Here is a 13258-nt window from a genome sequence, read left to right as displayed (position 1 = left end):
CAAAATAATAAGTGAGATACCTTTTGTTAAAGCAACTGGTCCAAAATAGTTGATATTCATCACGTCTTTGTCAACGCTAATGGCAGTGTCCAGAATGTTGCCTCGGTAACTGATGCCAGCATTATTTATTAGTACATCCACTTGGCCATAGCAATTGAGAATCTCTTCTGCGTTGCTGTCCAATGTGTCCAAGTCTGCTAGGTCAAAGGTCACCACGTGAGGCTTGTATGTCTGTGAACAGAACCCAAGGGCACAGTGAGAGAATTAAACCATGTCATGATTGTATTCATTATGTGTAACTGGGAGAGCCGGGGTTAGAAGAGAGGAAAATTGGTGGCCTGTTCTGTCTGGGCTGCAATGGTTGATGGGACAGGGCTCCCTCGTTATGAGCCAAGTGCACAGAATGCTGAGTAATATGAGAGAAACAAGAAAAGAGTGTAAATAAAACTTGGCACTAGAAGCATACCAGCTTTTGAACTTCAAGGGTAGGCTAAAGCCTTGAAATCACTTCCAGGAATTTAAAAGCAATCTATCTTGTTTTCGTCTTATTTGGGGGTTTGCCGAGTTCTGGATCTGTTTCACTGTTGGCAGCAGCCAGAAAGGCTGACACCAACTATCAGTGATTGTCTGACATGAGGTCATGGGTAAGCCACAGCTTCTTCCAATTCAACACTGGGAAGAACGAAGCCATTGGTTCAGTCTCTGCCATGATCTCGCTTCCCATGCATTCCATCTCCCTCCGTGGTGACTTGTTCAGGCCAAACCAGACCTTGGCATACTGTTTGACACTGGCTGAGCTTTAAACCCCAATCCTATCCGGTCACCAAAACTGTCCACTTCCATCTCCATGACATTGCCCAACTCCACCCCACCACCACTGAAACTCTTCTACATGGCCTCGTTACTCCAGCTCCCCTTGCTGGTCTCCCATCCTCCACAAACTTCCACTTGTCCAAAATTCTGTAGCCCATATTCCATCTCACTCGCCCAACAGTCACTGATTAACTGACCTACACTGGCTCCCTGTACCCCATCCTAAAAAAATAAAATTCTCGTCTGCATATCACTCCATGGCCTTACCCCCAGAGCCACACCACAGAATATCCGCTGGTCACATACTGAAGTAATCAGCTACTCACACATTTAGGGCTGCACATTTCACCCAACTCACATCCAACTGCATTTCGAACACAACAAATGTCCACTCCCTTTACTGGTAGATTATTCCAAATGTTTATCAACCTTTGAGTGAAAACATTTTTTTTATACATCTGGATCAAATTTACTTTACACTAATTTAAATTTATGTCCTCTTCTCCTGCTGGCCTGGCATATCTTGAATATTCTGGTATCCCTGTATTTATATCAGTTACACCCACAGCAATCTAGAAAACTAGCTAAAGTTCACCCACAGCCTCAAAAACATTGATGCAGCCGCCATCCCGACAATGGCCCTGATGTGTGGAAACAAGGTTACAGGGGCTTTGGAACTTTTTTTCTACCTGGATCTGGCTCATTTCATTGCAGCGGACATAGAATTACATTGAATTTACAGCACAGAAACAGGCCATTTGGCCCAACTGGTCTATGCTGATGTTTATGCTCCAAACAAGCCTCCTCCTACCCTACTTCATCTAATTATCAGCATACCCTTCTATTCCTTTCTCCCTCTTGTGTTTATCCAGCTTCCCCTTAAATGTATCTATGCTCGTCGCCTCAACTACTCCTTGTGGTAGCGAGTTCCACATTCTAACCACTCTCTGGGGAAAGAAGTTTCTCCTGAATTCCTTATTGGATTTATTAGTGACTATCTTATATTTATGACCCCTAGTTTTGGACTCCCGTAACTAACGTGTACCGTTACTTGTATCCCACAGCGTTCCTTACCTTTCTCTTGCTGTTCACTATTCCCATTAGCTCCTTCACGAGTTCCTCCAACTTCTGCCTGTCCCGGCCGCACAATACCAGCCTGGCACCGGCTGCGTGGAAGACTCTGGCGCACTCTGACAGGGAAAGCAAAGATCATCGCTTTCAGGGTCAACAACTACAACCTGCATTTATATAGCATCCTTAATGTAGTAAAACGCCCCAAGGCACTTCGCAGGAGCGTTACCAAACAAAATTTGACACCGAGCAGCGTAAGAAGATGTTAGGAGAAGTGAAAAAAATGCTTGGTCACAGAAGTAGGTTTTAAGAAGCGACTTAAAGGTGAGAGGTTTAGGGCCGGAATTCCAGAGCTTAGGCGCCAATGGTGGAGCGATGAAAATCGGGGATGCGCAAGAGGCCAGAACTGGAGGAGCACAGAGATCTCGGAGGATTGTAGGGCTGGAGCAGGTTACAGGGATAGAGAGGGGCGAGGCCATGGAGGGATTTGAACGCGAGGATGAAAGTTTTAAAATCGAGGCATTGCCGGACCGGGTGTCAATGTAGGTCAGCGAAGGTAGGGGTGATGGGAGAATGGGACTTGGTGCGAGTTAGGATACGGCCAGCAGAGGTTTGGATTTGAACATTGTGCCCGCCTCCCAGAATAAATCTGTTGCGTGGGGGAGAAAAAGCCGTCGCTAATGAGGGCAGGAGGGCCATGGGCACCGGGAAGGAAGGCAGCAATTTAAGCACTGTCTTCTCAGTCAGGGAAGCTAATATGCAGATGAATAAGGTTGTTATAGATGAATCAATTAAACCATTTAAGTAATTAGTTACGTTGTACTGGGTATCATGTGTGTTAAATTCTAACTTTCCTGAATTTTCCTGGGTGCTTCTAAACCCCTTTATCTTCCTAAGTCTCTCTGGGTTATGAGCATGAGCACAACCTATTCCCAGACTTCCACTGGCTGCTCTGAACTGCCCACGAGGTGACATGAGAGGGGGATCCTGAGATAATTCTCACACTCATTGCCCTTTTCCCCTAAAGGCCAGGTACTAGACATCTGCTTGGCATTTTCATAGAATCTTACAGCACAGGAGGCGGCCATTCCGCCCATCGTGCCTGTGTTGGCTCTTTGAAAGAGCCATCCAATTATATCCAGTCCCCTGCTTGATACACCCCACACCCACTAAATATCAACCCAGATTTAGAGCCAAAGTTCCAGTCTCTACTCACCAGGACTGTCTGAATCGAGGGTTCAAACTCTGCAACTTCTGACTCCGAGGCGTGAATGCTATCATTAAGCCAGAGGCTTCTGTAAGAAGGCTGGGATCGGCAACTCGGTGGACAATCCCCGATCTTTCATCCCCCCCACCCCCCCAGCACGTTGTGTTACTGCTCCACAAATGGGCATGATGCTCCAACAAAAAGAATCGAGATGGTTTCTAACTAATTCTGTCCATCTTAGATTCATGCACAATTTCTATAACCTGGAGTTTGACTTCTTAGTGATCACTTATCAAAGACTATTGGGGTCTGGTGGTGGGGGGAGGAGGTGGGAAAGGGGAGGGGGGGTGCACAGTGGATTACCACACTGTGCTGTTACATCTGGGAGCTGGGGTCGAAATCCAACCCAGCCCTAAGGGTCCTCTGTGAAATGACCTTGGCCAGCCTCAAGTCACTCCTTAAGAGGAAACAAACCATAACTTGGTGCTAAATTGGCAAACTGATTCAGAGGGCCCTCAAGGATGGCTGGTGTGCACAGTGGGGAAAACTCACTTCAAGGTAGTAGGGGGTGCTCTTGAGTTTGGGGTTGAGCCACATTGTTGGGGGCAGGGCAGAGTGGCCTTTGCTCTGCATTGGATCTGCATTATATCTGATCCACAAGTGCCTCATCCCACTGACTTAAATGGGTAGCGAAAGGGGTTCTGTTCCTCAGCACTGACATCCTTCACCACGATGAGTGTACAAATCCACCCAAAAACACCTGTAAATGGAAACAACTGATCAAGGAAAGTATGCAGGTTGCACTGTTAGGATTTCCAGGTGTGCCTTCACACCATGTTCAAGCACTGGTTAGGCCCCAGCTGGAGTATATTCTGGGCACCACATTTTAGGAAGGATGTCAAGGCCTTGGAAAGGGTGCAGAGGAGATTTACTAGAATGGTGCCAGGGATGAAAGACTTCAGTTACATGGATAGACTGGAGAAACTGGGAATGTTCTCCTTAGAGCAGATCAGGTTACGAGGAGATATAATATATGAGTGTTCAAAATCAGGAAAGGTATTGATAGAGTAAACAAGGAGAAACCATTTCCAGTGGCAGAAGTGTCAGTAACCAGAGGACACAGATTTAAGGTAATTGGCAAAAGAACCAGAGGCGACATGAGGAAAAAAATTGTTTCCACCGCGTGTTGTTCTGAGCTGGAATGCACTGCCTGAAAGGGTGGTAGATGCAAATTCAATAATAACTTTCAAAAGGAAATTGGAAAAATACACAAAGAGGAAAAATTTGCACAGGCTATGGGGAAAGAACAGGGGAGTGGGACTAATTGGATAGTTCTTTCAAAGAGCCAGCATAGGCACGATGGGCCGAATCGCCGCCTCCAGTGCTGTATCTAGGTGTTGAAAATTATGAAGGGTTTTGATAGAGTAAATAAGGAGAAACCGTTTCCATTGACAGGAGGGTCGGTAATTGGATAGCTCTTTCAAAGAGCCGGCACAGGCACGATGGGCCAAATGGTCTCCTTCAGTGCTGTATGATTCTATAACTTTACACTCGCACATAAGTCATACACCCAGGTTCAGAGGCATAGAACCTTTGGTGAAAATGCAGCACATATACTACATTTTAAGGCAACTGTGGCAATTATAATCCACACGGTAGACAGCTGAGGAAGGACTTTCGGGGATGGGGGAAGCTAAGGAGGATTTGAAGCATCAAGACAGAATGGATGGGAGATGCTTAGAGAAGAGTTCCTCTTTTCACGCCTGCGTTTAGATTCATGCACACAGACTTTCATGTGCTGTGTGTGTTATTACCTTACCTTTACCAAGGCCAGAGCTTGCTCCCGTTATCACCACCACAGCATCCTGAATGTAGGCGCGCTCCCTCATGCTCTGCAGCAGCCTGTATAAAACAACAAGGCCCACACTACCCAGCAGCAATGGCAGGATGTTTGAGGAGGTTATTTCCATGAGCGTCCCTTTGTACAGCATTCTCCTGTGGGCAGGGAGGGGGGAAAAAAAGGGCAAAAATCAAAACAAATCATTTACAGTTCCTACTAATTAATGGTGCCAGAGTTAAATGCAATACTCCCTTCTAGGCGGTATTCAGAAAGGCATGAATCCTCAGGCTATTAAAATCAGCAGTGATGTTAGCGGACTGGGGAGAATGCTCCCTATTCTTTTCTGAATAGTCCCGTGGGATCCACTTGAGGGCAGTTTAACGTCTCGTCCAACGTTGCAGCACTAGATTATTAGAAAGTAGTCTCTTTGGCCAGCCTAGAATTAGCTCATTTGCCTCTAATTCTTAGCCAGTACGCAGTACAAGCCCAGGGAGAACATACACAGGGCACAATTACATCAGCTTGACGACAGCTGTGAATTCTATTTTCAGCACGTGTAACCAGCCTAGTCTGAACCTGGCTTTAATTTCATTCACTGGGAGTTTGTTTGTTAAACATTTGCTTCAGTTTTACAGAAATAAAATGAAAATAAGTAGAAGCCCACCTTTGTAATTGGTGTCACCTACTGACGTATCTTCAACACAGCTCAGCCCCCTTATAGGCGCAGTCCACAGTCTGTCTCAAGGGCGTGACACGCAGCCCAGATACATGAGCTTAGGCTGACCTGAAGAGAATGACTAACTGTAACTAAAATACTTGGACAAGAACTTTGAATGACGACAGGACCACCAGGGTCTTTGTGACTCACTCTGACTGTAAGTGTGGGACAACGTTAAATTTGACCCTGAGCCCAGACACCTTGCCAATAATTATTGTCAAGCTGTAATCATCTTGTCCTATAACCAATACAATTCTGGTTAAGGCAATTTGGGGAGAGAGAGAGAGGCGGGGGGGGGGGGAAAGAGAGAGGCGGGGGGGGGGGGAAAGAGAGAGGCGGGGGGGGGGGAAAGAGAGAGGCGGGGGGGGGGAAAGAGAGAGGCGGGGGGGGGGGAAAGAGAGAGGCGGGGGGGGGGGAAAGAGAGAGGCGGGGGGGGGGGAAAGAGAGAGGCGGGGGGGGGGGAAAGAGAGAGGCGGGGGGGGGGGGGAAGAGAGAGGCGGGGGGGGGGGAAAGAGAGAGGCGGGGGGGGGGAAAGAGAGAGGCGGGGGGGGGGGAAAGAGAGAGGCGGGGGGGGGGAAAGAGAGAGGCGGGGGGGGGGAAGAGAGAGGCGGGGGGGGGGAAAGAGAGAGGCGGGGGGGGGGAAAGAGAGAGGCGGGGGGGGGGAAAGAGAGAGGCGGGGGGGGGGAAAGAGAGAGGCGGGGGGGGGGGAAAGAGAGAGGCGGGGGGGGGGAAAGAGAGAGGCGGGGGGGGGGAAAGAGAGAGGCGGGGGGGGGGGAAAGAGAGAGGCGGGGGGGGGGAAAGAGAGAGGCGGGGGGGGGGGAAGAGAGAGGCGGGGGGGGGGGGAAAGAGAGAGGCGGGGGGGGGGGAAAGAGAGAGGCGGGGGGGGGGGGGAAAGAGAGAGGCGGGGGGGGGGGAAAGAGAGAGGCGGGGGGGGGGAAAGAGAGAGGCGGGGGGGGGGGAAAGAGAGAGGCGGGGGGGGGGGAAAGAGAGAGGCGGGGGGGGGGAAAGAGAGAGGCGGGGGGGGGAAAGAGAGAGGCGGGGGGGGAAAGAGAGAGGCGGGGGGGGGAAGAGAGAGGCGGGGGGGGGGAAAGAGAGAGGCGGGGGGGGAAAGAGAGAGGCGGGGGGGAAAGAGAGAGGCGGGGGGGGAAAGAGAGAGGCGGGGGGGGAAAGAGAGAGGCGGGGGGGGGAAAGAGAGAGGCGGGGGGGGAAAGAGAGAGGCGGGGGGGAAAGAGAGAGGCGGGGGGGGGAAAGAGAGACAGGGAGGGGGGGGGGAAAGAGAGACAGGGAGGGGGGGGGAAGGAGACAGGGAGGGGGGGGGGAAGGGAGACAGGGAGGGGGGGGGGGAAGGGAGACAGGGAGGGGGGGGGGAAGGGAGACAGGGAGGGGGGGGGGAAGGGAGACAGGGAGGGGGGGGGGGAAGGGAGACAGGGAGGGGGGGGGGGAAGGGAGACAGGGAGGGAGGGGGTAAAGAGAGACAGGGAGGGGTAAAGAGAGACAGGGAGGGGTAAAGAGAGACAGGGAGGGGGTAAAGAGAGACAGGGAGGGGGTAAAGAGAGACAGGGAGGGAGGGGGTAAAGAGAGACAGGGAGGGAGGGGGTAAAGAGAGACAGGGAGGGAGGGGGTAAAGAGAGACAGGGAGGGAGGGGGGAAAGAGAGACAGGGAGGGAGGGGGGAAAGAGAGACAGGGAGGGAGGGGGAAGAGAGACAGGGAGGGAGGGGGGAAAGAGAGACAGGGAGGGAGGGGGGAAAGAGAGACAGGAGGAGGGAGGAAGGGAGGGAGGGGGGAAAGAGAGACAGGGAGGGAGGGGGGAAAGAGAGACAGGGAGGGAGGGGGGAAAGAGAGACAGGGAGGGAGGGGGGAAAGAGAGACAGGGAGGGAGGGGGGAAAGAGAGACAGGGAGGGAGGGGGGGAAAGAGAGACAGGGAGGGAGGGGGGAAAGAGAGACAGGGAGGGAGGGGGGAAAGAGAGACAGGGAGGGAGGGGGGAAAGAGAGACAGGGAGGGAGGGGGGAAAGAGAGACAGGGAGGGAGGGGGGAAAGAGAGACAGGGAGGGAGGGGGGAAAGAGAGACAGGGAGGGAGGGGGGAAAGAGAGACAGGGAGGGAGGGGGGAAAGAGAGACAGGGAGGGAGGGGGGAAAGAGAGACAGGGAGGGAGGGGGGAAAGAGAGACAGGGAGGGAGGGGGGAAAGAGAGACAGGGAGGGAGGGGGGAAAGAGAGACAGGGAGGGAGGGGGGAAAGAGAGACAGGGAGGGAGGGGGGGAAAGAGAGACAGGGAGGGAGGGGGGGAAAGAGAGACAGGGAGGGAGGGAGGGGGGAAAGAGAGACAGGGAGGGAGGGAGGGGGGAAAGAGAGACAGGGAGGGAGGGAGGGGGAAAGAGAGACAGGGAGGGAGGGAGGGGGGAAAGAGAGACAGGGAGGGAGGGGGGGAAAGAGAGACAGGGAGGGAGGGAGGGGGGAAAGAGAGACAGGGAGGGAGGGAGGGAGGGGGGAAAGAGAGACAGGGAGGGAGGGAGGGGGGAAAGAGAGACAGGGAGGGAGGGAGGGGGGAAAGAGAGACAGGGAGGGAGGGAGGGGGGGAAAGAGAGACAGGGAGGGAGGGAGGGGGGGAAAGAGAGACAGGGAGGGAGGGGGGGGGAAAGAGAGACAGGGAGGGAGGGGGGGCAAGAGAGACAGGGAGGGAGGGGGGAAAGAGAGACAGGGAGGGAGGGGGGAAAGAGAGACAGGGAGGGAGGGGGGGAAAGAGAGACAGGGAGGGAGGGGGGGAAAGAGAGACAGGGAGGGAGGGGGGAAAGAGAGACAGGGAGGGAGGGGGGAAAGAGAGACAGGGAGGGAGGGGGGAAAGAGAGACAGGGAGGGAGGGGGGAAAGAGAGACAGGGAGGGAGGGGGGAAAGAGAGACAGGGAGGGAGGGGGGAAAGAGAGACAGGGAGGGAGGGGGGAAAGAGAGACAGGGAGGGAGGGGGGAAAGAGAGACAGGGAGGGAGGGGGGAAAGAGAGACAGGGAGGGAGGAGGGGGGAAAGAGAGACAGGGAGGGAGGGAGGGGGGAAAGAGAGACAGGGAGGGAGGAGGGGGAAAGAGAGACAGGGAGGGAGGGAGGGGGGAAAGAGAGACAGGGAGGGAGGGAGGGGGGAAAGAGAGACAGGGAGGGAGGGAGGGGGGAAAGAGAGACAGGGAGGGAGGGAGGGGGGAAAGAGAGACAGGGAGGGAGGGAGGGGGGAAAGAGAGACAGGAGGGAGGGAGGGGGGAAAGAGAGACAGGGAGGGAGGGAGGGGGGGGAAAGAGAGACAGGGAGGGAGGGAGGGAGGGGGGAAAGAGAGACAGGGAGGGAGGGAGGGGGGAAAGAGAGACAGGGAGGGAGGGAGGGGGGAAAGAGAGACAGGAGGAGGAGGGGAAAGAGAGACAGGGAGGGAGGGAGGGGGGAAAGAGAGACAGGGAGGGAGGGAGGGGGGAAAGAGAGACAGGGAGGGAGGGAGGGGGGAAAGAGAGACAGGGAGGGAGGGAGGGGGGAAAGAGAGACAGGGAGGGAGGGAGGGGGGAAAGAGAGACAGGGAGGGAGGGAGGGGGGAAAGAGAGACAGGGAGGGAGGGAGGGGGGAAAGAGAGACAGGGAGGGAGGGAGGGGGGAAAGAGAGACAGGGAGGGAGGGAGGGGGGAAAGAGAGACAGGGAGGGAGGGAGGGGGGAAAGAGAGACAGGGAGGGAGGGAGGGGGGAAAGAGAGACAGGGAGGGAGGGAGGGGGGAAAGAGAGACAGGGAGGGAGGGAGGGGGGAAAGAGAGACAGGGAGGGAGGGAGGGGGGAAAGAGAGACAGGGAGGGAGGGAGGGGGGAAAGAGAGACAGGGAGGGAGGGAGGGGGGAAAGAGAGACAGGGAGGGAGGGAGGGGGGAAAGAGAGACAGGGAGGGAGGGAGGGGGGAAAGAGAGACAGGGAGGGAGGGAGGGGGGAAAGAGAGACAGGGAGGGAGGGAGGGGGGAAAGAGAGACAGGGAGGGAGGGAGGGGGGAAAGAGAGACAGGGAGGGAGGGAGGGGGGAAAGAGAGACAGGGAGGGAGGGAGGGGGGAAAGAGAGACAGGGAGGGAGGGAGGGGGGAAAGAGAGACAGGGAGGGAGGGAGGGGGGAAAGAGAGACAGGGAGGGAGGGAGGGGGGAAAGAGAGACAGGGAGGGAGGGAGGGGGGAAAGAGAGACAGGGAGGGAGGGAGGGGGGAAAGAGAGACAGGGAGGGAGGGAGGGGGGAAAGAGAGACAGGGAGGGAGGGAGGGGGGAAAGAGAGACAGGGAGGGAGGAGGGGGGAAAGAGAGACAGGGAGGGAGGGAGGGGGGAAAGAGAGACAGGGAGGGAGGGAGGGGGGGAAAGAGAGACAGGGAGGGAGGGAGGGGGGAAAGAGAGACAGGGAGGGAGGGAGGGGGGAAAGAGAGACAGGGAGGGAGGGAGGGGGGAAAGAGAGACAGGGAGGGAGGGAGGGGGGAAAGAGAGACAGGGAGGGAGGGAGGGGGGAAAGAGAGACAGGGAGGGAGGGAGGGGGGAAAGAGAGACAGGGAGGGAGGGAGGGGGGAAAGAGAGACAGGGAGGGAGGGAGGGGGGAAAGAGAGACAGGGAGGGAGGGAGGGGGAAAGAGAGACAGGGAGGGAGGGAGGGGGAAAGAGAGACAGGGAGGGAGGGAGGGGGAAAGAGAGACAGGGAGGGAGGGAGGGGGGAAAGAGAGACAGGGAGGGAGGAGAGAGGGAGGGGGGAAAGAGAGACAGGGAGGGAGGGAGGGGGGAAAGAGAGACAGGGAGGGAGGGAGGGGGGAAAGAGAGACAGGGAGGGAGGGAGGGGGGAAAGAGAGACAGGGAGGGAGGGAGGGGGGAAAGAGAGACAGGGAGGGAGGGAGGGGGGAAAGAGAGACAGGGAGGGAGGGAGGGGGGAAAGAGAGACAGGGAGGGAGGGAGGGGGGAAAGAGAGACAGGGAGGGAGGGAGGGGGGGAAAGAGAGACAGGGAGGGAGGGAGGGGGGAAAGAGAGACAGGGAGGGAGGGAGGGGGGAAAGAGAGACAGGGAGGGAGGGAGGGGGGAAAGAGAGACAGGGAGGGAGGGAGGGGGGAAAGAGAGACAGGGAGGGAGGGAGGGGGGAAAGAGAGACAGGGAGGGAGGGAGGGGGGAAAGAGAGACAGGGAGGGAGGGAGGGGGGAAAGAGAGACAGGGAGGGAGGGAGGGGGGAAAGAGAGACAGGGAGGGAGGGAGGGGGGGAAAGAGAGACAGGGAGGGAGGGAGGGGGAAAGAGAGACAGGGAGGGAGGGAGGGGGGAAAGAGAGACAGGGAGGGAGGGAGGGGGGAAAGAGAGACAGGGAGGGAGGGAGGGGGAAAGAGAGACAGGGAGGGAGGGAGGGGGGAAAGAGAGACAGGGAGGGAGGGAGGGGGGAAAGAGAGACAGGGAGGGAGGGAGGGGGGAAAGAGAGACAGGGAGGGAGGGAGGGGGGAAAGAGAGACAGGGAGGGAGGGAGGGGGGAAAGAGAGACAGGGAGGGAGGGAGGGGGGAAAGAGAGACAGGGAGGGAGGGAGGGGGGAAAGAGAGACAGGGAGGGAGGGAGGGGGGAAAGAGAGACAGGGAGGGAGGGAGGGGGGAAAGAGAGACAGGGAGGGAGGGAGGGGGGAAAGAGAGACAGGGAGGGAGGGAGGGGGGAAAGAGAGACAGGGAGGGAGGGAGGGGGGAAAGAGAGACAGGGAGGGAGGGAGGGGGGAAAGAGAGACAGGGAGGGAGGGAGGGGGGAAAGAGAGACAGGGAGGGAGGGAGGGGGGGAAAGAGAGACAGGGAGGGAGGGAGGGGGGAAAGAGAGACAGGGAGGGAGGGAGGGGGGAAAGAGAGACAGGGAGGGAGGGAGGGGGGAAAGAGAGACAGGGAGGGAGGGAGGGGGAAAGAGAGACAGGGAGGGAGGGAGGGGGGAAAGAGAGACAGGGAGGGAGGGAGGGGGGAAAGAGAGACAGGGAGGGAGGGGGGGGAAAGAGAGACAGGGAGGGAGGGAGGGGGGAAAGAGAGACAGGGAGGGAGGGAGGGGGGAAAGAGAGACAGGGAGGGAGGGAGGGGGGAAAGAGAGACAGGGAGGGAGGGAGGGGGGAAAGAGAGACAGGGAGGGAGGGAGGGGGAAAGAGAGACAGGGAGGAGGGAGGGGGGAAAGAGAGACAGGGAGGGGGAGGGGGGAAAGAGAGACAGGGAGGGAGGGGGGGGAAAGAGAGACAGGGAGGGAGGGAGGGGGGAAAGAGAGACAGGGAGGGAGGGAGGGGGGAAAGAGAGACAGGGAGGGAGGGAGGGGGGAAAGAGAGACAGGGAGGGAGGGGGGGAAAGAGAGACAGGGAGGGAGGGGGGGGAAAGAGAGACAGGGAGGGAGGGGGGGAAAGAGAGACAGGGAGGGAGGGAGGGGGGAAAGAGACAGGGAGGGAGGGGGGGAAAGAGAGACAGGGAGGGGAGGGGGGGAAAGAGAGACAGGGAGGGAGGGGGGAAAGAGAGACAGGGAGGGAGGGGGGGAAAGAGAGACAGGGAGGGGAGGGGGGAAAGAGAGACAGGGAGGGAGGGGGGAAAGAGAGACAGGGAGGGAGGGGGGAAAGAGAGACAGGGAGGGAGGGGGGAAAGAGAGACAGGGAGGGAGGGGGGAAAGAGAGACAGGGAGGGAGGGGGGAAAGAGAGACAGGGAGGGAGGGGGGAAAGAGAGACAGGGAGGGAGGGGGGAAAGAGAGACAGGGAGGGAGGGGGGAAAGAGAGACAGGGAGGGAGGGGGAAAGAGAGACAGGGAGGGAGGGGGGAAAGAGAGACAGGGAGGGAGGGGGGAAAGAGAGACCAGGGAGGGAGGGGGGAAGAGAGACCGGGAGGGAGGGGGGAAAGAGAGACAGGGAGGGAGGGGGGAAAGAGAGACAGGGAGGGAGGGGGGAAAGAGAGACAGGGAGGGAGGGGGAAAGAGAGACAGGGAGGGAGGGGGGAAAGAGAGACAGGGAGGGAGGGGGGAAAGAGAGACCGGGAGGGAGGGGGGAAAGAGAGACAGGGAGGGAGGGGGGAAAGAGAGACAGGGAGGAGGGGGAAAGAGAGACAGGGAGGGAGGGGGGAAAGAGAGACCAGGGAGGGACGGGGGGAAAGAGAGACCGGGAGGGAGGGGGAAAGAGAGACCGGGAGGGAGGGGGAAAGAGAGACCGGGAGGGAGGGGAAAGAGAGACCGGGAGGGAGGGGGGAAAGAGAGACCGGGAGGGAGGGGGAAAGAGAGACCGGGAGGGACGGGGGGAAAGAGAGACAGGGAGGGAGGGGGGAAAGAGAGACAGGGAGGGAGGGGGGAAAGAGAGACCGGGAGGAGGGGGGAAAGAGAGACCGGGAGGGAGGGGGGAAAGAGAGACCGGGAGGAGGGGGGAAAGAGAGACGGGAGGGAGGGGGAAGAGAGCCGGAGGAGGGAGGAAAGAGAGACCGGGAGGGAGGGGGGAAAGAGAGACCGGGAGGGAGGGGGGAAGAGAGACCGGGACGGGAGGGGGAAGAGAGACCGGGAGGAGGGGGGAAAGAGAGACCGGGAGGGAGGGGGAAGAGAGACCGGGAGGGGGGGAAAAGAGAGACCGGGAGGGAGGGGGGAAAGAGAGACCGGGAGGGAGGGGGGAAAGA

At 57.3% G+C, this 13258-nt stretch overlaps 1 protein-coding gene across 4 annotated transcripts in view; it reads right to left on the bottom strand.

Moving 5' to 3' along the window:
• dhrs7b (dehydrogenase/reductase (SDR family) member 7B) overlaps nucleotides 1-13258 on the bottom strand; it is a 35991-nt gene that overhangs the window by 15141 nt on the left and 7592 nt on the right. For 2 of the 4 annotated variants that reach the window (XM_068002907.1, XM_068002903.1), the window contains exons 2-5: nucleotides 5596-5715; nucleotides 4911-5086; nucleotides 1888-2003; nucleotides 21-231 (exon numbers count right to left, since the gene is read on the bottom strand). In XM_068002907.1, the coding sequence (XP_067859008.1) occupies nucleotides 21-231; nucleotides 1888-2003; nucleotides 4911-5082 (499 nt within the window). In that variant the 5' untranslated portion in view covers nucleotides 5083-5086; nucleotides 5596-5715. The remainder of the gene's footprint in view (nucleotides 1-20; nucleotides 232-1887; nucleotides 2004-4910; nucleotides 5087-5595; nucleotides 5716-13258) is intronic. The other 2 variants (XM_068002904.1, XM_068002905.1) reach the window with 1 other exon arrangement.

Source organism: Heptranchias perlo, chromosome 22 (assembly GCF_035084215.1).
Source record: "Heptranchias perlo isolate sHepPer1 chromosome 22, sHepPer1.hap1, whole genome shotgun sequence".
In the NCBI taxonomy this organism is placed as follows: Eukaryota; Metazoa; Chordata; class Chondrichthyes; order Hexanchiformes; family Hexanchidae; genus Heptranchias; species Heptranchias perlo.
The sequence above is the reverse complement of the archived record's forward strand: the minus strand, read 5'-3'. Positions and strand labels throughout refer to the sequence as shown.